We start from the raw sequence: 27655 nt of genomic DNA, 5'->3' as shown, positions 1-27655 counted from the left end.
TGCATGAATCCTCACTCACTCATCGAGTCCGTCACAAGACGTACTACTATTGCCACAAGTTCTTCACTCGACATAGGAACTCGAATCAAGTCTCTCAGTTAAACAACACAGACAGATCTCGATCACATCTCTAACCATTGTAACTCTCTGTACTCTGCATCAAGACAATAAACATTTACACCCATCTACACCGCTGCCTCTATCAACTCGCCTCCCTGCACATCATCTACCCCCAAACGTATATTATATATATACCTACCTACCAATAAATGAATTATATAAAATATTTTGTATATTCAATGAATTCGACTAAAAGTGGATAGAATTAATAGTTTTGGTATATAGCTACTTATTAAATATTCAACAAACTAATATATAGGTACTCACAAACAAACAGCCAATTATTACCGGCCGACAAGATAAAAATTTAGTCTTCAAGAGACTAGAAAAATTAGTGTAATATTTGGCGGTAAACAAACAGAAACTTGTAAAGAGAATAAAATGTGACGCGGAGCTTGACAATCTATGTGAAAAAAATCAGTAACGTGACAGAAAAATGATGATTGTGAGTGCACGTGTAAACACAGTGAGAGAAAATGTGATGAATTCGGATTCATATAACATTTAAAATTAAATTTTATTATCAGATACTGTGTTTTCTTCCTTCCGCCTTGTTAAAAATGGCTTTACATGATATATTATACCGTTTCATAATAATGTGTACATGCACCGTTTATTAATAAATAAATATAAATATGGCGAGGGTGGCAGCTTACTTGGCTATGTGAAGAGGTTCGCGAGACGAAAAATGTCAATGATACGTGACTTTAAAGAATGAAAATTCAACAACAATTTTGAAAACAATGACAGACAAATCATCAACTGAGATCTGAGAGAGCCTTTCCACGAAGCAAACTCTCAAGCAGTGATTTTTTAGGTACGTGGAGGTCTGGGCGCTGATAAGTTTAGAGGCCCCCTTTTAATTTTTAAAACTAAGATGTCGGTATTTTCTAACGAACTAACCGCATCGTCCGCTTCATGGAAAACTGTTACTGCTTCAAAAAGTTATAATGATCGTATTCGCTCCTTCATTTGCCGTCCCTAAGCAACGTCTGACCACGCCATGATACAAAGCCAACAAAATCAGAGTAGGCTGGGCCAAAGTTCCAGTTTTGGAAACCATCAATTTGAGGTTGTCAACCGGTTCACATACCTGGGTTCCAATATTACAAAAGAGAACGAGGAACTGGAAGAAATAAAAGCCCGAATAACCGCTGCAAATAAATCGTACTTATCATTGCCGCCCATATTCAAATCCAGAAATGTCCACAGAAAAACTAAGACCCGGCTCTATAAAACCGTCACACGCACAGTCGTTGCATACACGTACATACACGTCATGGACACTAAATATGAAAACAGCAGAAATGGTGGACTGCTTTGAGAGAAAGATCCTGAGGCGGATATACGGACCCATGAATGGTGCTGGGGAGTGGAGAATTAGGTACAACACGGAACTATACCGCTTATATGAAGATTCAAAACTCTCCACCTTCATAAAACTCCAGAGGCTAAACTGGGCAGGCCATGTCCAGAGCATGCCTGAGTCACGGATACCGAAGAAGATCCTCGAATAAACCCAGGGGGGAAAAGGCCAGTGGGAAAGCCACGCACACGATGGGATGATAACATTACAAAAGATGCCAACCTGCTGTTAAAAATCAAGAACAGGAAAGACGTGCGGAGGACCGTTCCGGCTGGAGGACGGCGGTGGAGGGGGCCAGGGTTCAACTTGAGCTGTAGCGCCATCGAAGAAGAAGAAGAAGCAACGTCTGACCTGTCTACTCCCATTAAACGCCAATTTAAATATTGCTTCCTACCATGTAACAATTTCGGGGGGGGGGGCGATGAGGACGGTGTGATGAAGACAACAAGCCAGTTGAAATTGAACAATAAATATTGGGCTTGTTGCATCAACAATAGTTTTGTATTTTTTTAGTTTTTTCGAATTTCCCATTTTCCCAACAATTTCCATAGATTTTTTCCGGAAAAAAATATTATAGGTTTTATTTATTTTAATATGAAAAGTGAAACTATGTGTCCTGAATCACCAGGATTTCCATACAAATTTCAGTTAGAACCTTGTAGTAAAGGCGATTTGTTTGAGTTTCAGCTGGACAAAGCTCTAACTGAATTTATGAAATATAAAATTAACCATTAAAAACTAGTTTTAACGTAGTTTTATTGATAGTTACAACATAGCAGTACCATCATTGATATATTCAATCAAAAAAATAATTGAAAACATTCACAATTAACAAAATACAAGCGTTCAAAACTTCAACCAACAGCCCATAACTTTTTTGCTGTAGTTGTCCACTTAGAACCCTGTAGTTCTCGGGTCGCGAAGTAAAAATGAATCAAGGTTTTCATGTGTTTAGCTTGGTTATGTTATAATAATAATTATGTGTTGGTTATTACTGTTTTTTTAATACTTAGATACATACGTACAGTGACATCCCGTGGGGGTAGGCAGATTGAGCGTCGCTTGGGGGCGGCAGTTACTCGAAGGGTGGCAAATCAAGAGGAATCATTAGGTATATATAGAAATAGGTACCTAAACTTAGTAATGACGGAAATATCTTTCCATTAAAAAATTCAGCTCAATGGTTGGAAACAAAATGTATTAAAATAACATAAAAGGTTTAACAGGACTGTATTTTTTCTTCGGGTTCGCGATGTCTAGCTTACTTCCGTTGTTCTTGGACGTCACGTCCTTGATAACCAGCAATGACACGTGTAGATTTGCGAATGATATTTGAATTATAGGTAGGTACAAATTTACCTAATTAATTTATACAAATATTTTTGCCAGTCACTCGCGAGCTTTGAAAGGTGTCTATCTAATGTACCTATCTGAAACCGTGGACTCGCAATATTGTCTATTGAAGTAGAGATGGCATTTAAATTAGATTTAGTGGTACATATTTTGTTAGCAATGTATCCTCATTAACACATTTCTTAGATATTGGAGTCATGACAGGATGATAAAAAAAATACTTTATAAAAAAAATGGGGTGGCATTTTGGCGCTGGTGCCTAGGGGCGGCATTTTATCTAGGGACGTCACTGCATACGTAGTAAAAACATCCATACTAATTAATAACACAAATCATTATTAATGTTTGTTTGTAACTAGTAAGGACATAGGTACGTAAAGTGAAAATGTTTGACATTTTCTTATACCTATTGAACCCTACATAACTTATGTTATGTGTGTGTGTGTGTGTCACCCAAGTAAAGGTTTACAAAATGTTATAAGGGAAATGTTGTAAGCAATCAATAAGGTTGATAATAGATCAATATAATCGATATTGTTTTGTAAATAATTTAATTAGTTGGGTTCTGAATAAATAAATTATTAGTCACTGCCATTTTCAATATTGACAGGTTTATCTGTGTTGTTCTAAAAGAATGTAAATAATTAACCACCCAGGTGGTATATTTTTATGAGTAATTATAATTAATTATCTATGGTTTATCGACCCAAAACTGGTAATGTCCTAAATTTAATATATTATGATAAACACGTAGAAAACGTATTTTTAATGATGTGGTTATCTTTGTTTAGGTCGGCTGCGGTGCAATAAAGACGCATAAATTAAAAAAAGTGTAGTCAGCAACTAAATTGTATATTTCAAAATGACAATTCTTCATACTTACATAGATAGGTGGGTGCAAATTATTTAAATGTCTGTTGCAATCCATCTTCAACAGTTTGATTACAAAAAAAGGTGATGAGACTGATGTTTCCTAATTTTGCAATCATTGAACAATATTTAAGTACGTATAAATTAAAAATAGATCAATAAATTAATTCATGAATAATATTTTTATAATAATATCAATTCATCTATTAACTATGTAAGTATGCGATGTCCGTAGCAATAATAAAATTAACATAAAATAATGTACATACTAGTAAAGTTGACGTCATTATAAAATGTATATCACCGTGGCGGGGATTCATAACAAATGGGGTGCGTGTAGTTAAATCGAATGATAACAATATTATGTTTTAGTATATTTTGTAAATTATCATTTCAGCAATTAGCTATTTAAAATCTAATAAAATATACCTAATTTACACAGCGTATTTATGGTATGGCTGATTGAATCGTTGAATCAAAGTCGGGGATCGAAATGGACCGGAACGCACCGGAGCGCCGTTCCGTCCGGTTCATAAAATCCACAAAATTATCGCTCCGTCTCGTGAAAATATTTATTTGACCGTCTGAGCTAGATATTTCATATAATAAAAAAATAACACGCTTATTTTTATAAATCACATTTACAATTAATGTAGTATAGTATAATATAGTTGATATTTTCGTAAAATTATTGAGCGCTCCGGTTCGTAAAATTTTCAATTTCGAGCGCTGATCAAAGTCAATAGTAATGATGCATTTAAAAGCTGTCAATAATTTTCCCCTGACCCTAATCATCTAATGAAATCATTTAGCAAGTCCTTGAGAAAATATAACTATTTAAAAATGTGGTAATATTGTGGTTAAGTAATTAATATCTACTATCTATCACGATTATTATGTCATGACATAACTATTTTGAATTCATGTTTATAACAAAATTATTTTCGTTATTTTTTTATGAATTATCAATTATTAAAGACAGTTGCGGCTGGTGCAATTATCGAATGGATAGATTCTAAATTTAATATGAAATGATGTCCTTCGATAGTTCGATATGACTTTGAATATGTCAATATTTGTAAGTACCTACCTACGTAATGTTATGTCGTCATAGCGACAAAAAAATCTTAAATGCTTACACGAATAATAATAATTTGTAGTAATTAATTACTAGCTATATAGTACGAAATGAAAACATAGGAAGTTGGTATAAATATCTCACAATAAACAAAAAATAATATAAACTTCACGTTTATTTTTGGAACTTTACCTACGTCCTGCCCCAACTTTAAAAAATACTCCTCCAATTTTATTGGATTTTGATATCCAATTGGAGATTCTAACCGGGTGTATTTGGAATCAACTAAGGCCGCGTCCAGGCACGTGTAATGTAACGCGAATTTCTCGCATGGACGTAGCTACAGACGTGCGTCGACGCAGGGTCTTAGTTTATTTCAATTGCATCCGATAAAACAATTCCAATTGGTGATTCTAATCGGATGCAATTGGAACCAAATAAGACCCTACGTCGACTGCAATGCCGTGTGTCTGCGACCTAAGGATTGTTGAAAAGATCGGTGAAATAGTTTTTCGCTTTGTATATGTTGTACCGCTATGTGACTAGTAAAGTTGTCAAAATTAAGTTTATTTATATTTTTTAAATGTGGTAGGTACTGGCATCTCCCTCTATTTTCGAAAGTGAAAAGATGCTGTCACTTTTTTTTCGTCTGGGTTCGGGACTTGGAGGTGGACAAATAACACACCGGAATTGTGGTCAGAAACGACGAGTTTTAATTGCGTTAATATCTACTAGGTTACTACATTTTATATCATTTTTTTACGGAGGAGGAAATGTATATGTTTACAATTTGGCTGTCTGCAGCGTTCTGTCGCGTCAAAAAAAACGGCCGCTTACGAAGCGATACCGATGCGGCGTTGCCAATATGAAATTTTGCCGCCAACCATGTATAACGTTGCCGGTTTATTATTATTTATTTTCGTAATAAACCCTTACTATTTGTCGGCTTGGTACCGATTAGGGCTCCAGATTCACAGAGACATCCCCAAATGGGGACTATTTGGGAGTGTAACAATACCTGCTTACATTTTGTTTCGTAATATTTAATTTATGTGAAAACGATTTTTTAAATGTTTGAATATTTTTTTGTTGACAGAAGTAAACGATTAATTCCCATCCTTTTTACATAACAGCTGTAATAATAGTAGTGGTATAGCTAAACAACGTTAAGCACGAACCTGCGCAGAAGCACACTTACTTTCGTGCGCATAGACTAGGTGTGTAAACGCTAGTAAAGTATATTATTACAGTGTTACAATGAATACCACATCTCTATCAGGATATTACAAAAAACCTTTACAAAGACAAGCAGAAGAAATTATTGTTTTAATGTGACCGAATATTTAAAAGTGATGAAAAACAGTACAATTTGAAATAGAATATTGTCAAATGACACAACTGACGTACCTATTAGCACCATTCAGAGAGTAATGCGGGTAGGCAAAGAATCGATAGATATGGCATACTTAACACACGTCCACACTGGTAACATGTCGCGCGACAACCTCGTTAAATTTTAAGATAAGTGTGATAATTATCGTAAAATTTCTTAAGCAATTATGATAATTATCGTAGAATTTAACGAGGTTGTCGCGCGACATGTTGCCAGTGTGGACCCGGCATTATAGAGCAAGTGATTTAGGAATATACACACATATGGAAAACATTGATAAGTAATAAACGTTGATGTGGAGTCGGATGACAGCGATGATTATTATTTTCAGAAAAGGACTCGATTTATATTGTAAGTAATTTAATATTTTCATATTGAAAGTAATTTTAACGAATTGCTACGTGTAATACGGGCTGCCGTTTTCGTAACTGACCGAAAACTTGCGAGCCCACCCGAACTTCAAAAACGCCATGCTTATGTTGTCTAATTATAATACGATTTTTCATTCGGAGTTAATACATTATATTTGATTATAATATGAGGCGTAGAGATACTAAACCCGCTCTAGAGACTTTGAGTTTTGAGTAAATCACAAAAAAACTGTTTTGGGCATATTATGGTGATATAAGTGTAATTTTAGATGTTATATTTCATATATTATAAGTTACTTCTATTCTATGATTGTGATTGACAATAATTATTCAAATATGACTTGTGCATTCAATGGTTTGCTACCTCTTTAAAAGATATAGCAGTTTAAAAGATTCTTCGTCTATCTATCGCGAATGAGAAACATAATAGCACATGTGCTATCAACTATGCTAATGCAAATAAAATAAGTCCATATTAATTAGTCCATCAAGAATCTTGTTGGCATTTTCCTCTAGCGGCGCAGCGTTCTGAATAGAAGAATAATAATATCTGTACCTCAGAGGCAGACGGATGCAACTCCATTTTTGGGGAAAATGAGTTTTTTTAAGAATCGTCATGCTAAAGGCTTTATTTATTAGAGGCAGAGAGATGGAAGTCCTAGTCCAAGATATGCATATCATAAATAAAGATGCAAATGCCATACCTACCTTAGAAACAGAAGGATGCAAATCCAATAATCCACTAAGATAAAATTCTCTCAAACCGTCTGCAATATTATGTACTAGACGAAAACCAGCCAGGAGAACGAGCTTTAGAGGAGGATACAGCACTATGGACCATATTCAAGTCATCAGAGAAATCAGAGCGGTAACAGGAATACAAGCTGCCGCTATCCATGGGTTTTGTCTCATAGACTATGAGAAAGCGTTCGATTCCATAAAGAAATTTTCAATACTCAATGCACTCAGAAATCATGGAATCCTCGGGCGCTATATAAATATTTTCAATAATATATTATACAGTAGCGCAACAACATCTCCATAAACCATCGCGCATTTCCTATCAGCAAATTTAGTCATCGGGTGGTATCCAAGAGGTATAAAACATCCGCAAGGTAGACCTAGAGGCCGCTGGATCGATGAAATGATAAAGTTCTGCGGAAAAACTTGGCAACGCAACGCACAGGAACGAGAGAAGTGGAATCAGCTTGGAGATTAGCGAGGCATTCATCCAGCAGTGAATAGATTCAGGCTGGTGATGATGATGATGACATAATAAAATTTTAAAAAAAATGTTTTGCTCTGTTATATTTATACCTATATTTTTTTTTAACTTATAAATTGTTTTATTTTGGCTAGGTAAATAAGATACAAATCCACATTACCAAAATATCTTTAGAGGCAGAAGGATGCAAATCCACACTACGTTTCTTATTTATTTTTTTTAGATATAAAATTGTATTATATTTATTCCTTTTTTACATATTCCAGAAGTACTTTAATTGAATTAGAATAAAAAAAAATAATGATGATTATATGTATATTTTCTTAGAAGTTATGAGTATTCGTTTAAAATAAAAATTGTTTTTTGGCTCTCCTGAACAATTGGCTATTTGGCACTTGCATCCGTCTGCCTCTGAGGCACAGATACGAGGGTGGGTCAATAATTCCTTAGAAAAAAGCATTAAAACAGGTTTTTTTTTTGTATTTTTTTTTTATTTCTCAACATAATTTCCTTGGAGCTCAATACACTTGGTTAGACGTTTCTCAATTTTTTTTAAACCGTCAGAAAAATAAGTTTTCGGAAGGTCCTCAAAATAAGCATTTGTCCGATCGATGACTTCTTCATTTGAAAAAAAACGTTGTCCACTTAGCCATTTTTTTAAGTTTGGGAAAAGGAAAAAGTCACTGGGGGCTAAATCTGGCGAATACGGTGGGTGGTCGACCAATTCAAACTTCAATTCTTCAATTTTAGCCATTGATCGTAAACATGTGTGAACACGGGCATTGTCCTGATGAAAGAGGATTTTTTTCCTGTTTAAATGAGGCCGTTTTTCTTCAATTTTGTTTTTTAGCTGGTCCAATAAAGATGCATAATAATCCCCTGTTATTGTTTTTCCTTTTTCCAAATATTCAACGAAAATAATTTCACGTGCATCCCAAAATACAGTAGCCATAACCTTACCAGCTGATTTTACGGTTTTCGCCTTCTTTGGATATGGTTTGCCTTTGCAATCCACTGCTTTGACTGTTCTTTCGTCTCGGGAGTATAGTGGTGTATCCATGTTTCATCCACAGTCACAAAGCGACGAAAAAATTCCTCCGGATTGCGTTGCATGAGCGACAACAGGGCTTTAGAGGCCACCACCCTATTGCGTTTATTGTCGACTGTGAGCAAACGCGGCACCCATCTTGCAGAAATATTTTTCATGCCCAATTTGTCATGTAAAATAGAAATGACGCTACTTTTTGAGATCCCTGTAACCTCAATTATCTCACTCAACTTTAATCTTCGGTCACTTAACACCATATCGTGGATTTTATTGATCATTTCTGGTGTAGTCACCTCTAAAGGACGTCCTGAGCGTGGTTCATTCTTTGTTGATGTACGACCACGTTTAAATTCATTTAACCAGTTATAAATAGTTGCAAGTGAAGGAGCAGATATGCCGTGAACTAAATCCAACTCATTTTTTATTTCCTTTGCTGTTAACCCTTTTATATTAAAATGTTTAATAACAGCTCTAAACTCAATTTTCTCCATTTTCCATTTTTCCATTTTCCACAAGCAAATTTTTTTTTTTAAATGTACGAGAAACACACAACAACCCGACCCGATCTGATTGAAACTTCGCAGCATACTGAATCGGTAGTGCCGCTGCATGAAAACAAACCGCTTGCAGTACTAGTCGCGCCACCTGTCGGCTTTTCTAAGGACTTATTGACCCACCCTCGTATTACCTATATACATTATATTATTTTATATTATAATATTATCATCTTATGTCCAGGCGCGCACGCAAGTCCTCGGATCCGGAAACCAATGAACTAAGGAGAACCACAAATAAATTATGTGAATAGAATATTACTTGGGTTATCTTGGGTACCGCACTGATTTTATTAAATTATTTTAATACTGCCATGCTACATGTTCAAAAGATGGACAGCGCGGCGCGGATGATACGTGCGGACACTAATGATCCAATTAATTAGGACCGTTAGGCAATGCGCATACAATAACACAGTAGTCATAGCTGCAGACCATTACTAGAATCAGAGCAAGAAGTGTTTGGGCATGGGGAATGTACACGGGAAAGTGCGAGGGTCCGTGGTAGAAGCGATGGAATGCAGTAAGTAGCAGGCGGGTTAGATCTGAAGCCAGTGGCACCGGATAACTGTAAACTTTTTGAACTGAGTCGCATCCGGCATAGGTACTGAAGTCAAAATTAAATTAATATACATATATTCCTCGCCCCCTTCCTCCGTTAGAAAATATTAATAAATTATTATACTACGGTCATTTATTCGCTACCTATATACTCATATAGTATATACAATACATAGATTCTGACCCCCATACAAGATATTTTGTGTGGTAGGTAATAATATATCTGTTAATTTTATCAATTTGATGGAAGGAAACAACTACCTACCTTAAGGTTCAAATAGACTATATTATGACGATCGGGCACATATATGCTAAGAGCGTTTTAGTGTCTATGATCAAATCTATGCCATTCCGACATATTATACATACATATTGTATGAGAGCTATGACGTCATCGTATTTACACTGTGACACCTGTGACACCCTGTGACACAGGACGCCAACATAAGAATCGGGTTTATCGACATATATATGACGGATCGTCATAGAGTGTATTTGAAGCATTACTATAAGTACCGTAGGCATTCACGGCTTAAACATTATATGTAAATGTAGGTATTAAAATTATATTTACTGGAGGAATAGGTAAATTGAAATCGAAAAGAAATCATTGTTCTTCTGATTGATCTCCCCCGACAATTCAATTCAGTTAAAGCTTATTAGCTATGGAATAAATAATTTTTTTTTTGTTTGTATTTATTTCCACGTTATAATAATTAATATACAGATTTATAATAGCGGACAATACGAAAAAACACTAATCGCTAGTTAGAACATCTAGGTACATTGACAAATAAATTATAAATTGATACATTGACAAACATTAAAATTGATCAAATTATCGAATAATTAAATTGTTTTTGTTTTGAATCATTAGCTTTGATTTTAAATTATCAATTTGTTTGGTTGCGTTTGTTTTCCTTTGTTTCTATTTTTGAATTCTAACAAGTATGTTCTAAATATATACCTACCTAATACAAAATAAATAAATATATATCAGTAATATTATGTATATCAGTGAATAAACAGTTAAGTATTTATTAATTGATAGGTGGCTAGTGACATATCCACTATTATTTTTAATAGTAATGAAGGATACTTCCATAAGTTTTTTTTGTCTAGAGATATCGAGAGAACCTGAGATTTTTTTGAATGACTCCTTCGAATACGGTTTGAATTTAAAATATATCATAGGTACATATGTAAAGTACTGCCTGCTTGTTTTATAATTATTATCGAAAGTGAGAGATTCAAAATTCGTAGATTAAATGTATATATTATTGTGAAGTAATTTAAACTTCTTCGACGTTCACAACCGCGTATTAAATAATGTTATATTCTAGGATATTCTAACTAGAATCTAATACGATATTCATTTATCCCAGAACGTCTTTAAACTGAGGAAAGCTATAGTAAGTTATCCTCGTGAACTTCATGGGTAAACAGGTCGTTTACCTCAAATCTTCCAGTTGCACTCTGCAGTCAGGCACATTTAAAAACCATTTACAATAAAAATAGAGACATGCACGTATTCTATGATGCACATGGTCATCTGCTCTCTACACATGTGGGTACACGTAATGATAACCATGCCATGTTATTTTTTCTCTTTGTAAATCCAACAAACAGCTAACATTTTGAACAGACCGAATAACTGTACATTCTACGCGACAAACAATAATTAACACCATATTAACAGGACTTATGTCAAGGTCAAACAGTATTTTTCTCTATATTATAAGTATGATCGGAATAAGAGAAAGATAGTGTGTCATTCATTGTTAATTCATTCCAATATATAAAAAAAACTGTGTTCCTCATCTACCTACATAAACTTCAGCCTTCATTATGTATCCGTCATTATAAAATAAATATACCCATAATTCCAAATTTAAAATGTGGCAAAAACCATAGACAAATGAAATGACTCTTGTTTTAATTCAGTATTTAATTATTAATTGAAAATTTACCTTGAAAAGGATGATATTCTTTAAGTGATTGAGCACTGTATTTAACAAAACCACGACATAACACGTCAACAGGCTGCGAGCCGTTGAATGCGACTGATGTTAAATTGTACGTTGTACGATAGGTAGTCATCGACCATCTCCAATGGTAGGTATATAATAGGTAGCATCTTCATCTTTTTGCCACCTCGACTTTACTGAACCAATGCTAAATTTATAACTTGACCCTTGGTTTCAAATCGTGACGTCTTCATTTTCTGTAACAGGTATAATAAAAAAGTTTGATATACCTTTATGAAAAACTGAAAGTGTAGGTATATACCAAACTAATTACTTTTTTACGCGAAAGTCTTTTTTCGCGTACACAGTAATTTCGCTGATAGGGTAAATAAAATTCAGCAACGAAAAACTGCCATAACCGTTTTAAAAATTGAAAACAAAAATTCTTCGGTTGACAGCCGAGCTTGCTACTAAATTACACCACTGATCCCGTTACAAATGTCAAAATTTTAGAGAACACACAACTACTTTACAAAGTGGAGAACGTGGATAGCTTTGCTTTCGAGTCAGCCGGCCAACCGTGTAAATCACTCATCGGTTATCGAGCTCACCGGTTGACACTTAAATTTAGTACTTACATCACGAATTCTAACAATCAAAAACACGACATAATACCCATATACTTATTATATTATAATATGTTTTACATTATTTGGAGATAGATTATTTACCTATAAAAATATGTCTCTCCCCCCCCCCCCCCCCCATTTTTTTCTCCCACCTCTCTTTTTTCTAAACCACATGTTTTAATATTTCGACGGATACGTAGCGAAAATTCCATAATCAGGTGGGAATTGAACTGGTTAATCGCTTCCCTCACATTTATACGCTCAGTTCATGACGGTCGTATTTGGGCCAACAGACGAGTTTATCGTGAATACGATTTCTCGATAATATTGACTTCGAGACATTAATAATTATGTTTAACCCTACTATGCTGCTTTCATTTTGCAAGTTCCTGTGTACCATTCTGGAAGTCTTTTGGGTCTTCTGCAAATACAACAATGTCGCCTACACAACGCAGGTGACTGACGTATTCGTTGTTCAATATGGAGGTTCCTCGTTGAGCATCTACATAACGTAGAGAGACCACAAAAGAAACTAGTGGGTAAGGAAAATGCAAAACTACGCAATGTGGTGGATGTTGCAAAGCTGATGAAATGGTAATAGGCTGGACATGCCGCTCCTCGAGTGGACAACCGCTGGAAAAATGCAGTTACACAGTAGTACCCATCAATCTACGCGGCATGTTATACGTACCTAACTAAAAGAGCGAGAAGTCCACTCTTCTCGGTCTCGGTTCTCGGCTGATTATTGTGATGATGATAACTCCTCTGTCCGCGTCGCAAGCGAAACATTTTCATATTCGAGAATTAATCAACTTCTTTAAGACGAATGTCCTTAGAATATTGTGTCATCCGTGAACAGCACACAACCTTTCTATTTTTTGTAGCTCTCTAACAAAGCGAGTGCCTCCTCATATTCAAGAAACGCTTCCACTCCCCACGGGATATTACTGGGGAATGGGACAACTGGGCGCCGCACTGTCAAATGAAATAAATATACGTTAAGGTTCAAATAGACAATATGACGATCGGGCACAAATATGCTAAGAGCGTTTTAGTGTCTATGATCAAATCTATGCCATTCCGACATATTATACATACATATTGTATGACAGCTATGACATCCTATTTACACTCTGTGACACCCTATGACACAGGACGCCAACATAAGAAACGGGTTTTTCGACATATATATGACCGATCGTCATAGAGTGTATTTGAAGCATTATACAGAAAGTATACGAGTAATTTTAATCAGTTCCTATCTACTATTCGGTAGTTTTAATTAATTTTGCTCTAAATGTTTTTTATTTCGGATTGAGAATATTATCATGCCTGAGGCTTCATATAAAAATAAAAGAACCTCTTTTCGTTGGAACTTAAACATATGCACATTTAAATTATTAATTTAATTAATATAATAATTTAAATACACGTAATTAATAATATTAAATATATATTATTTCAAAAGTACCTTTAATTCACGAACGTCTATTTATATTTGAATTTTATTCGATTGCCTGGCACCCAGTTGTCCCGGCGCCAAATCGTCCAAGACCCACATTACTGATTGTTACCATGGAATAGAATTTTCAATAATTACAGAAACACTCCAATCCATATGTAGGTATTATTGATCTATCAATTTTGCGGTGAATCAAAGTCAATAATTTTGTATCATAGTGATTATTATTATTTTCATCAATATCACAGCGAGTGGGTACCTAAAAATGGTTCTTTCAAATTCTTACTAAGAGTAATGAGTGGGTATTGAATAGGTAGCTATATTTGTCTTGTGCGTATTATAGTAGTAGATATAGTATTATATAATCTAGTTACACTTTTTTACCACTGTGGTTCGTAAATTTAGTTTATCTATTGAGGTGTTAGAATGTACATAACTGGTCAATTATTTAGCCCGCGAACAATAATTTTATTGCACGCGGAATTCACAAGACTAATAACACTGTCGTCACGTGAGTCTATTCGCGCGTGCAATACATTTTTTTGCGCGGTAAATTATTGTCCGGATACGCTCCACGGTTGTCCACGGTCTCAAGTACCTGAGTGCTCGGCCGTAGTGAATTGGCGGGCGCGACGCGGCGGCGTCTTGCGAAACTCAAACGTATAACCGTGCGTATTATGCCCCAAAAAAGACACTGTCTACGAACATTTTACACACGGTTATTCGTTTGAGTTTCGCAAGACGCCGCCGCGCCGCCGCCCCCGCGCGACCACTACGTTAAATACGTATAATACACACCTTGAAATATTCTCCTTTCAAAACGTCAATGATGACTTGGCAAGTTTCGGGAATTATCTTGCCCAGAGTTTGTCTTCCAATCGCAGTTCTATAATGCAAGTCAGTGAATGTTCCGCCGGCAGCCAAAAATCGCAGGGTTGCACATAATCTATCATGAGGAGAAATAGCTTCCCTCATCATAGTATTTTTTTTTTTAATAAATGGGGAGACCAAATTATACAGTTCTGTGTATACATCCTCCGACATTCGCAAATAATTGCGGAAATCGCTCGGTTGCAAACGCAATTCTCGTATTAAATTTGTGTGGGATAATGTCGTTCGTTTCCTTATCCAATGTTTCACCCAGTATTTGTGTACCCTTTGCTTCGTTATTACATTATCTGCCACCCAATAACCCAAAAAACATAAAACGTCGGTATCATTTAACGCCATCACGATTTAACTGTCAGATATACGTATATTATCTATGCTGTCAAAGTCGACTGTTTTACTCGTCAAATTAATTATATACTCGTTTCGTTGAACGTCTGTTGGCCAGTAGCAGAACGTAGAAAAATCTGAAGACTTATTGTCGTCGGACTTTTGGCTCGCCAATGGAGCGCTGGCATAAGTGTATCGTAAAAAACGTTTACGAAGCAGCGATACAAAAAAAATCAATTAAATCGTGTACGATGGATTACGATCAATTCATATTATTTTAATCCCTGAGTTTTTGGTTGTTTTATTTAGTAATAATTCTAGTATGTAGGTAGGTGCTTGTTTAATTTTATTATTAGAAATTTAATATTTTGAATTTTTGAAAGATCACCACCACCACTACCGGAAACCAATCGGAGGTCTATGGTAGTATATTAATTTATTGTTTATGATTACCGGTGGCCATAGTCTATGCTAGTATATTAGTGTGGCGGTAAACACTATTATGACAGGTTGACAAGTTTGTGCTTGTATTTTTGAAAATTTGTGAGAAGTAAAAATTGTTATCTGATATCTTCACTTTAAATATTTATCAGTCTATAACGGCCTGTTTATTTATGTCAGCGATAGTTTTATGATATCATAAGTACGTGATTTGTAATAATTCGATATCAAAATGGAGTCCGACGATGAAAATCAAGAATCCTTCCAATGGAGCGGTGCAAACGGTTGCATTTTATTGGTAGACGTCTCATCAGACATGTGGGAAGACAGAGGCAACGAAATACCCGTTGAAATAGCGCTGAGAGCGTGTGCCACTCTTTTGAGGCAAATAATGATAAGTGCCCCCAAACAACTATTCGGAGTATCATTGTATGGTACTCAAAAAAACATCAACGGTCTCGAAAATGTCGTTGAACTGATCAAACTGGAAGAGCCAACAGTAGACGCGATGAAAACTATTATAGAAATATCTTCAAACCCTAACATAATTAAAGACAAATGGGGTGTTTTTGGAAACTATAACCTGGCCGATGCGCTCTGGCAGGCCACTCGTGTGTTCTCAGGATGCAAGAAGAAGATTACAGCACAAACTGTGACGATGTTGAGTTGTCTCACGGAACCAGATGCAAATAATCATCGAGCAATATTAAAAAAAGCTTCAGATCTGTCTACTCTCGGAATTGACTTGAACATCATTAACATATCTGATAAAAAAATCCCTTCTGACAGTTTTTTTATGGAGCTGGGTAAAGTTATATCGGATCAGCCGTCTTTAGAATGGGAACCCCCGGCACCATCTATGGTGGTCGAAGATATTGTGCCGTTGATGTGGCAAAATAATCATAGGAAATCTGCCTCGGCGCTTTTGAAATTTCATCTTGGTCCCGGCGTCGAGTTAGGGGTCGGATTATACTACCTTTGCAGGTCAAAGGAAGCTCCAAAGAAAGTTCTACTTTGCAGGAAGACTAATGAAACAGTTGAGTCGTCTTCTGCCTTGAAACGCCAAAGCGATACCACTGCCACTCCTATTCTCCGTTCCGAACTGTGCATGTATCAGCAATTCGGTGACAAAAATATTGAATTCACTTGCTCCGAAGTGACAGAATTGAAGAAATTTGCTGGCCCTCCGATGATTAAACTTCTCGGCTTCAAACCGTCTTCCGTTCTCAACAAGTCCAAATGCTATTTGAAACCATGTACGTTTTTGTATTCTGATGAGAAAAGTGTGACCGGTTCTAATCAACTGTTACTTTGTTTGAGAGATCGGTGTTTGGCTAAAGACCGCGTCGCCATATGCACGATGGTTTCCCGTTGGTACTCCCATCCCAAACTGGTCGCTTTGGTGCCGCAGAAAAAAATTATGAAAGGCAGTTATCAAATACAACCGGATGGATTTCACGTAATATACTTACCCTATGTCGATGATTTAAAAGAAGTAATCGTTAATGGCATTACAGAACCTTCCATGGAACAGTTAAACTGTGTAGAAAATATTGTTGGAAAATTAACGGATAACGAATATAAAAATGGTCTTATAAAAAATCCAAAACTCGAAACTTTGCATACTGCGATTGAAACTTTGGCACTCGATGAAGAGAATCCTCGACCGGTGCAAGACTTAACAATACCCGATGCTGATAAACTGTCCGAAAAGGTAGAGGATTTGAATGAAGACTTTGAGAACTTATTCGGGCCGTTCGGTGTTGCCCCTGCCAAAAGAACTAGGTCCGATAATAAGCCGGCTAAGAAAATCGCCACCGATATAGAACCGCCCGATATCAAGTTACTGAAAAGCAGAATCGAAGGTGAAACAGTAGCCATGTATACTGTAGCTCAGCTAAAGGATATCCTTAAATGGAAGCAAGCATCTGGTCTTCCCGCCATGACTGGGATTAAGAAAGACAAGCTTGTGGAACTTGTATATGAGCACTGTCAAGATATCTAACTTCACACTAAACCATATTAGTAGTACCATAGTATTTGAGAGTTCGATCTAGTTTAGTTTTAGAGTAATCATCAATTCCAAGATGTCTGTGAAATTTACAATTCCTGACAATAAAAACTTAACAATACCGCCTTTCATGGTGCCTTTTTCATGTGTCAATAATTTTGTTGCTATTTATTTTGGGTTATTTTTATATTACGTGATATGAAATAACATTTTGTTTTTATTTATTATTAATGTAATTATAAAAATTTAATGGAAACTTGTTCACTATAATGGCGGGTCCAGACGCATGTAATGTAACGTGAATTGTATGGATGGCACACGATCTCAATGCGAATCCTGTTGTTCAAGTTCTCGAGCACTACGAGCGCCTGTGTGTTCGTGAAACCGACAGCCGATGGATCAGCGCGAACGTCACTACAAGCGATAGATATGAGGATCGTAGTTGTCCATACGACAAATTCGCGTTATATTACACGCGGCCTAAGAGTTCTCTTGTGTGTGTGTTTTTATATCATCACCTCATTTTATTTAGCTTCATGTAAATTGTACATATGCAGTTCACTGAATACATTATCGCCGTGAGTCTTTGCACCGGTAACAGATGATAGTAGGTATAGCTAGCAATGAGACCAAATGGCGCAATGTGTGTGGAACATTACATTAATGGTAATTTTATACTGTTATGTTTGAATACAAAGTTTATTTTCTTGTGATAATTGAACTTTAATTTATAATAAATGCTTTATAATAATTACGGTAGGTATCAAAAGAGTAACGAGTATCCACACCTACTTTTAAATCATTCAGAATTCTTCCGGTACTGTATAATAATTATGTACACTTTACTGGACACGATTTGATAAAAATGAGGGCAATCTGTTTCATTGTTTTGGTGACTTCTAAAAATACATAAATAGCAAAAGATGTTGAATCTTTTCCCTATAAAAATCTTGAACAGGCAATTTCAGTTTTACGTAGTATGTACCACTTTTGAATGCAAAAAAATGTAAATGTTCTCTATTGTTTTGAAGTTTGAAAATCAGTGGTCTTTTTTGCCACCACTCACATTTTGTGTGTTTAGACTCGCATCTCTGTAAAAGAAGATTTCCTTTAACATGTTTGTAAATTAGTCCTAATCGAAAGTTTATATTTTGTAATAATTAATTTAATTTAATATATGTGTCTGTGTTAATTCTTTATTAAAGATAATTATATAGCTGTGTGGGTCTATTCAATACGCAAGGCCGCTAAAGTGATAACGTGATAGTATTTACAGCTAACTAGGGTAGGTTTGTATGGAGTTATTAGCACTTATTGTAACAATTACAATAAAATGGTTGGTATTGTTGCAATAAGTGCTACATTTTAACGGTGCGTCTCTTGGCTGTGATAAAATTTAGAGCGAGAGAGAAACAGTTTTGACTGATGATCAGCTTACTTATTGTAACAATTATAATACCTCAATACATAATGTATGTAATAAATACTATCACTTTAGCAGTCTTGTGTATAGAATGACCCGCTGAGCTATCTAAAAACCTCCAGTGTGACGCAATTGACATAAAACTACTTATATACACAAAAATGAAAGTGTCTTCCAACTTTTTTTATGTCTGAATAACAGGTAGTGGAAGCTCTTCATAGTAAAGTATTTTTAATAGCTCCGTTGTGATGACTACAATATACATTGAAGGTGTTATGGTCTTATTAAAATGAGACATGTTACTTTGGATGTCGCTGTAATTAATTAAGTATGGTAACCATTGAGAGTTTTATTAAAATATGGGGTCTAATCCGCTCGAAATAGACCGAAGCGCACCGGAATGCCGTTCCGGTTCATGAAATCGGTAAAATTATCGCTCCATCTCATGGAAAAAATAATTTGACCGTCTGAGCGAGATAGTCCATAATTATAACGAAAAATCTAACACATTAAATACACATAAAATTTGATAACTATGTCAATATCTTTAGAAAATTGTCGAGCGCTCCGGATCGTAAACTTTTCCATTTCGAGCACTGGGTCTAATATGAATGAACTGAGAATATAAAAAAAAAACGATTTGGACAAAATTGTCACATTGGAGGTTTTATATATTTTGTTATAAATAACTGAATTATTAAAATAATAATATTGTTAATGTTACTCAATTCCTATGTTTTGAAACACGTTTTATACTTCGTACAAATTAATAAATGTGTACTTATGTTCAGTGTATATGTGTTTTATTTAATAAAAAATTCATCGTAAAGGTGCTTAGTATATTTTGAACTATTTATTGATAGTATTTGGAATCTTAATTTAATAGGTATTACATAGTTTGGGTTATGCATTTATAGATCAAGTGTAGGTTTTTGCAAAATAAATACTTTATTCTACCAGCGGTGAAGGGTGGAGATAGGCTGTTAATATCCAACATAAATAGTGCATACTAAACTTTACCAGTCAAACGTATTTTGTTTTCATTGAACTAAGACTACAATGTGTAGACTGTAGATGGTGTTGGTTAGTTTTTAAAATTCAATTCAACCCTGCGTAATCCAAGCCATAGTAGATAATAGTCAAAAAAATTGTAGTTTAGGCAGGGCTTAGTGAATTTTGAAAAACTAACACCATCAGTAATATGTATTCTTAATCAGGGCTCGAAATGGACCGGAGCGCCGTTCCTGTTCGTGAAATCGGTAAAATTATAGCTCCGTCTCGTGGAAAAAATAAATTGACCGTCTGAGCTAGATAGGCCATATAATAGAAAATCTAACATACTTATTTTTATGAAATATACATAAAATTTGATAACTATGATATCTATGTATTGTTCTTCAGAAAACTGTCGAGCGCTCCGGTTCGTAAACTTTTCCATTTCGAGCGCTGTTCTTAATACAATGAAAAAATATGCGCTATTTTGTCGGATCACCCGTAGCATACCTAAACTACCATGGTTTGGTTAGGGCTGGGTTTAATCGAATTTTAAAAACAATCAACACCATCTGCAAATTGTATTCTTAATTCAATGAAAACAAATAAGTATAGCTGACAATGTCTAGTGTGCACTATTTATGTCGAATCTTCACCTTCCTCCATCCCTCACCACTGTCATCTATCTGGCTGGTACAAGTAATCTGTGTGTCCGAGAATGAAGAACAAAACAATAAGCTAACTTCTGTCGCGTTTGTTCAGCCACTTTTATATAAGTATCTCTTGATCTGTTAATGCATAATGCTGACCATTTATTCATTTATAATCACCTTACTTTACAGTTTACACTACTTATCACAATATTAACAAGTTGATTATTAATAACACAATACATATTATTATGTGTGAGATTAAAATATATTACACATTATTTTTTCATAACACAGAAACATACCAAAATATTTACATTCAATGGGACTTGAATCTGTACCCACCACATTCTGGTAGTTGTGCTTTACCACTTACAGCGATACTCAACCCGCGGGCCGCATGCGGCCCTTTAAGCTTTTATGTGCGGCCCGAAACATATTTATTATAAGGAATTTCGTATATCTTGATATTCTTTTCGACACCCAGAGGATTGTCATTATGGTAGACATCAGATCTGGTATAAGAGTATTGCTATTGCACACGATTAATTTAAAAAACACACATAATTTTTAAAATCTCAAAAATGTTTTGTAAAAAAGGGGGGATTTCATGATTTTTGGATTTCATGATGGGGACACACCAGTAGTGATGCGGCCCGCGTTACTTTACAAATATATGCATTTGGCCCGAAGAAAAAAAAGGTTGAGTATCATTGATTTAAGCTATCAAAGCATCCACTAATTGTATTTAAGTGAGTATTTGCATGAAAATAGACATTCCAAATTTTGCATTTTACCGCACTTACAGGCTTATAAAGGTAACTGCCATTTCAAGGGCAAAGACCTTCCATGATCGTGCCTCCCGGAAATTTTAACACAGGTAATCCTCGTTCATCGCGACACAGCGTGTGCGAATTCATTACATCATTTGTAATAATATTTTTTTTTCTCGCACTTATTACATACCAGGAATCACCATATTGGGTGGAATCACGCGTGTATAATCTTTCCGTTTGCTTGCATATAATAAAGTAACGAACTCCAGTAAAACAAAAATAGGCCAGGCATTTTAAGCTAGAATCTTTTTAGTGATATGGAACAAAATAAAGGTTATTTGTTTATAGCTATGCCCAAAACGTATCCTACGCGATCAATCACTACAAACAGACAATTTTTAATTTAATTTAAAAAATATATAAATAACTAGACACCTATATCTACCTAAATATTAGGTAGCGTTGTCCACATGATCTGTCATTTTGTAAAAATTCTGGGTCACGGTAACATTGCAGTATTTGGTGTAACATTTTATTCTGTAATTCAATTATTGCAGTGTTTTATATTATAGTGCAATCATTAATGCTTATTTCATATGAAATTACGTACAATAATCGCCGAACACAATGCATATTAACTTTTAGGCACAATGCATGCTGACATTCAACTCACCAACAACGTTGCGATTACTATCGTACACACAGACATCCATAGTCGAAATCAAAAACTCAACTGTCAAAATAATCAAGCAAGAAATACATTGTAAATCAGACAAGGAAACAGTAATTTTGTATTGGCGTGGCGGATATATTGGGTACATTCATCAATGTGGTGTTTCAATTATTGAAAAGATATTTTTTAATGGTGTGATTTTACTTATAACCACCGTAGATTTATAAAATAAAACATTTTTATTTTATTTATTCATTCCGAAAACGATATGACTCAAAAGCGCAATTAAATAACATTTCAAATGTACAACGATCCGTCAGCAGGTCCCAAATGATGGACAGAAATTAGGACCACATCCAATAGTGTCCACACTCCCAGACCTCCGAAGCTAAAGAGCTTCCCGATGCCCTCTTGCCAGTGGCCGAGGTAGAAGCGATCTGCACCAAAGCCCCCGAGGGCTACACTCAGAGCCAGGGCAGTGCCCCAGCGAGCCCCTCCCGTCCAACTGCAAAGGACCCGCTTGGCGAATTCGCGTTTTCCTAAGCATATTACGTCAGGCAGCACTGTGCAATTGGTCCTGGAAAAATATGAATAATAATATGTGACAAGCTGTAAAAATTAATTTGCAATACAATTTTATTTTTATAAGTAGAGCAATACCTCGCACAGTCCTGCTAATTTAAAAAAATAACAGTGGGTGGGGGCGGTATTAACTACATCTAGCAGGTGCCACTAGTTTCCACAATTACCACGTTTCTGGGCACATTCTTCATACCCAGACACTTCTTTTTGACTAGCAATGAACACCTTGCTTGCAACTATAACTACGGTTGCTCACTATGCGACATTGTGACCTGTCGCATCCACAAATGGTTATTGAACGTGCGTGGCCTAACGTTCTTATTATAAGGATCATTAGTGTCTGATTGTTTCGCCTGCGCTGACTTGCTGCCTTTAGACATGCTGCGTCAATATATTAAAGCAAACATTGGATGCCTCAGATTGCCAATTCAACGATTAGGTATCACAGGCCTTGCATGTCGTAGAATGTCAAGGGGAAAAGGGTCAACCCGTTGAGAAGGCTGTCCGGCAGCCAAAGCATCTTGGCCACAATCCTCAGTCAACCTTGTGACTTTTTGACGAAGAAGAAGTACATAATTATGTTTTTCGTTCTTGGAGGGGGTTCGGACGCGAAAACCCCTCCTTGTGTTTGCACCTGTTCGTCTATCTTCAAGCCACTTTATATTTAGCATTCTGTAGCTTCCGTTTTAAGTAAAAGTTATCAGACACTATCCGCTTCTGACAATCAGTGGAGCACAGGGTCCATATTTCACCCCCATACGACAGCGTAATCCTCAGAAGAGTTACAGTCGTATCTTTGTTTTCCTAATAGGTACATACCCTCAAAGTAGGTAGGTATGAAATAAAATTATTTAACTATTACTTGGATTTTAAGAAATTATTTACCTGTAGTACTGCTTTGGCGATGCAACCGAGTTGCAATTTGCTTTCTGGATACACCTGTGCTCCCAATGTTCTGTCTGATAACAGTAGCGACACTGAGCAACTCTGTCAAAATCCCGTTTTCCCTGAAAATTCAATATTAACGCAACATGTAAACATTCACTTGTTTGAAAATGATTTTAATATCACAAACCCAATTAAATGGACAACTCACTTCATACCGGCGCGCACGAGAAATTGTGCATGAAAGTCATTCACAGATGTATAAGTAGATGTCACGTCACCGTATGACGTATCCATTTCCATTATGCGATACAAGCTTCGAGAATTTATAGTAATATAACCTTTATTGTAATGGCGTATTAGTGTCATGACTCATTGCGTTAGAAACAGATTCTCGGTTACTTACGACTTCTCGGAGATTAGACGCAAGTGAGCCCAGCGCATCACAGGTGACTGTCCAATGGTTTCTGTCATTCAATTGCATTGAATAAACATTATCTTAAAATGGCATTTTATAAATAATAAATAATACTAACACATGAAAAGTGATATCCCATCTTTCTTGGAGTGTTTAGTAGATTTTTTTTACAATTTTTAACAAGGCACATTGGCATTTTGTAACACAATAATAACGGTGGAGTCGAAACCTGACAGTCAGAAATTTTGTATGGGCAGACCCAGCGGTGTCGCCAGACCGCTTGCAAGCAGAATGTTCATTTGAGCGTAGGATACCGATATTAAAATATGAATTTCGCCATCCGGCAGACCCGACACAAAGTGAGTGTCATTTTATTTTCTAGATAGTTCGTCCATATTAATGTCATTGCACAAACCTCATTTATAATGTTATTATGTCGTTTATAATAACACAAAACGATTGCCATAAGTCCCCTGCCCATAAAGTTGATTCTAATTACATCATATATTTTTTACCACTGCTAAGGAAAATGTCTTGTGTATATTGTAAAAGTATTATTTCCACGATTATTAAAAATTAATGAAGTCATCCAAATGTCTTAACCCTTAATTGCTTGGTGTTGCCTTTTAGCGACAAACTGTATAATTTTTTAAGCACCTACCTAAAGTTGTTTGTGTAGATGAAATTTTATTTTAAAACTTGCAGTTTTCTGCAGTGGACAAATTGTACTGACAAAATAGTTACAGTTTTTATTTACAGGTGCCACTGTTAATGTGACTGAATAGAAAAGTAATAGGTATGTACCTACATTGAAAGGTTGCCATAATGCATTTAAGGGTTGTTTTAATTACATAATAACTATTTTTTTCATTGCATAATGAGAATGACAGCAACGCTATTTTGTTAATCTGTCATCCACTAAATAATGTTTTCAAAAATAGAACTTCACAGACGACACGTAGGTACGCGTTTCAGGATTATTTTTTTCGGAAAATTTAAAATTATAATATAAAATAAACAAATTTACTGACCGTGCATATAATCTGAGGCAATGCAGTGCATGATACCTTCACTGAATCTCCATAAATGCATTTGTTTGTAAGATTGCATTTAATACAAGGATATGCCAGTCTATCGCAATCAATATTTGAAGGACAATCGGTTTGAACGTCATCTGTATTGTTTCTTAGTGGGTATGGAATGAAAGACGAGTTCACATTATTGTGTATTTTGATATTTAAATCTTTAATCGATATATCCATATGGTTGTTGGCTGCAAAAACAAGTAAACGATGTAATAATCACAATATTATAATAACATATTATCTGTACCTCAGAGGCAGACGGATGCAACTCCATTTTTGGGGAAAATGATTTTTTTTAAGAAGGCTTTATTTATTAGAGGCAGAGAGATGGAAGTCCTAGTCCAAGATATGCATAGAATAAAGATGCAAGTGCCATACCTACCTTAGAGGCAGAAGGATGCAAATCCAATAATCCACTAAGATAAAATTCTCTCAAACCGTCTGCAACATGTACTACACGAGAACCAGCCAGGAGAACGAGTTTTAGAGGAGGATACAGCACTATGGACCATATCCAAGTCATCAGAGAAATCAGAGCGGTAACAGGAATACAAGCTGCCGCTATCCATGGGTTTTATAGACTATGAGAAAGGGTTTGATTCCATAAAGAAATTTTCAATACTCGATGCACTCAGAAATCAAGGAATCCCCGGGCGCTATATAAATATTTTCAATAATATATACAGTAGCGCAACAACATCTCCATAAACCATCGCGCATTTCCTATCAGTAAAGGAGTCCGACAAGGTGATACAATCTCACCTAAACTATTTACAGCTACACTTGAAGACTTATTTAGAGAACTTGACTGGAATGACGCGGGCCCCCATAAATGGAGAATACGTGAGTCATCTGCGCTTTCCCGATGACAATAAATAGTAGTTTGCAAGACTCAGAAGACCTCCAAAGCAGAATGCAGGAACTCGCTGGAGTAAGCAACAAAGTAGGCTTGAAAATAAATGTGTCAAAGAAGAAAGTCATGTTCAACTACTTTGCGGGCCAAAAAGAGATCCTCATCAATGGCATTCAGCTCGGACAGGTGAAAAACTACATCTATCTGGCACAACAAGTGTCTATAGATGGATGTATATTTGATGAAATTGTTTGCAGAGTAAAGCTAGGCTGGAGTGCTTTTGGCCGCCTGAATAATTTCTTCAAAAATGACCTCCCACTGTGCCTAAAGTGCAAAGTGTTCAACCAGTGTGTACTTCCCGTAATCACATGCGTGTGAAACATGGACCCTAAGTAAAAGAGAGATCCAGAAACTCAGAGTAGCACAACGTGGAATGGAAAGGTGCATGCTGGGCATAACGCAAACGGACAAAAAGAAGAATGAGTGGATAAGGGAACAGACAAGGATTAATGATGTGATAGAGTTTGCTAAAAACCTCAAATGGAAATTTGCTGGACACAGGTCGAAGAAAGAACAATCGTTGGACAAATTTATTCATCCAGTGGTATCCAAGAGGTACAAAACATCCGCAAGGTAGATCTAGAGACCGCTGGATCGATGAAATGATAAAGTTCTGCGGAAAAACTTGGCAACGCAACGCACAGGGACGAGAGAAGTGGAATCAACTTGGAGATTAGGGAGGCCTTCATCCAGCACTGAATAGATTCAGGCTGGTGATGATGATGAATACATAATAAAATTTAAAAAAAAATGTGTTTTGCTTTGTTATATTTATACCTATAAATTTTTTTAACTTATAATTTGTTTTATTTTGGCTAGGTAAATAAGATACAAATCCACATTTAACAAAATATCTTTAGAGGCAGAAGGATGCAAATACACACTACGTTTTTTATTTTATTTTTTTTAGATATAAAATTGTATTATATTTATTCCTTTCTTACATATTTCAGAAGTACTTTAATTGATTGAATTAGAATAAAAAAAATAATGATCATTATATGTATATTTTCTTAGAAGTTATGAATATTCCTTTAAAATAAAAATTGTTTTTTGGCTCTCCTGAACAATTGGGTATTTGGCACTTGCATCCGCCTGCCTCTGAGGTACAGTTATTATTATGTGAGAAAATAAATTTAAAAAAGGAATAATTTCTAAATTTATGAGTTGCTGAACCATCGTTAACTTACCCATTTGTGTGATACGGACGTTGTTTAAAATAAATGTCAACAAAATGGCCACGACATCCCGAATCCTTAAATGAAATGTCCTCATCATACCTGTATCTTTGATTACAGTTAATAAAAGTTGTTTTCTGAATAATATACTATTCAGTATTTTCTGCGAATGACAGCTGTCAAAGTCATAGACTCCGTCCATAGATAATATAATTATTTTCCATCGAATCGACTTACCTATAAGGCTGTTGAGTGAAATATTATAATAACGTATATTTGTGACAATAATTAATATTGAAAGGAGTTTTACCTACCAATAAAACTCTTATTATTCATGTTGACTTTGAAGTCCTTGAGATAGGGTTTGCTCTTTCTTCTTCGCGTGAGGTTATATTCTACTAATTTATTTTCC

The 27655-nt window shown here is 35.6% G+C and overlaps 3 protein-coding genes across 3 annotated transcripts in view; 1 reads left to right on the top strand and 2 right to left on the bottom strand.

The window, feature by feature from the left end:
- The window catches only part of LOC147074582 (UDP-glucose 4-epimerase-like), a 31590-nt gene extending 19545 nt beyond the window's left edge, over positions 1–12045 (bottom strand). Inside the window, exon 1 of the mRNA XM_085944103.1 lies at positions 11910–12045. The gene's annotated coding sequence lies outside the window, so the exon portion shown is untranslated. The remainder of the gene's footprint in view (positions 1–11909) is intronic.
- A 3652-nt stretch (positions 12046–15697) lies between these two features.
- Positions 15698–19883, top strand: Irbp (Inverted repeat-binding protein). The gene has a single exon (XM_085944101.1). The coding sequence runs from the start codon at positions 15889–15891 to the stop codon at positions 17659–17661; it is 1773 nt and encodes a 590-aa protein (XP_085800227.1). The 5' UTR covers positions 15698–15888; the 3' UTR covers positions 17662–19883.
- A 36-nt stretch (positions 19884–19919) lies between these two features.
- On the bottom strand, positions 19920–27430 carry amx (TM2 domain-containing protein 3 almondex). The gene is made up of 4 exons (XM_085944105.1): positions 27256–27430; positions 25099–25340; positions 23650–23771; positions 19920–22759 (listed from the first exon to the last, which is right to left on the bottom strand). The coding sequence occupies exons 1-4, from the start codon at positions 27341–27343 to the stop codon at positions 22480–22482; spliced, it is 732 nt and encodes a 243-aa protein (XP_085800231.1). The 5' UTR covers positions 27344–27430; the 3' UTR covers positions 19920–22479.
- Positions 27431–27655: the final 225 nt, after the last annotated feature.

The sequence above is a fragment of the Rhyacophila brunnea genome, unplaced genomic scaffold (assembly GCF_057557595.1).
Source record: "Rhyacophila brunnea isolate RB1 unplaced genomic scaffold, BYU_Rbru_1.0 scaffold_16, whole genome shotgun sequence".
NCBI classification, from domain to species: Eukaryota; Metazoa; Arthropoda; class Insecta; order Trichoptera; family Rhyacophilidae; genus Rhyacophila; species Rhyacophila brunnea.
This window is presented reverse-complemented; position numbering and strand designations above follow the sequence as displayed.

Excerpts from the sequence above, each read along its gene's own strand:
- Irbp (XM_085944101.1), top strand. The coding sequence starts at position 15,889 with ATGGAGTCCGACGATGAAAATCAAGAATCCTTCCAATGGAGCGGTGCA.
- amx (XM_085944105.1), bottom strand. The coding sequence starts at position 27,343 with ATGATGAGGACATTTCATTTAAGGATTCGGGATGTCGTGGCCATTTTG. Across the intron at positions 25,341-27,255 it reads CGTCCGTATCACACAAATGG|CCAACAACCATATGGATATA; the intron begins GTAAGTTAACGA and ends TTGTTTTTGCAG. Across the intron at positions 23,772-25,098 it reads TGCCTCAGATTATATGCACG|GGAAAACGGGATTTTGACAG; the intron begins GTCAGTAAATTT and ends TTGAATTTTCAG.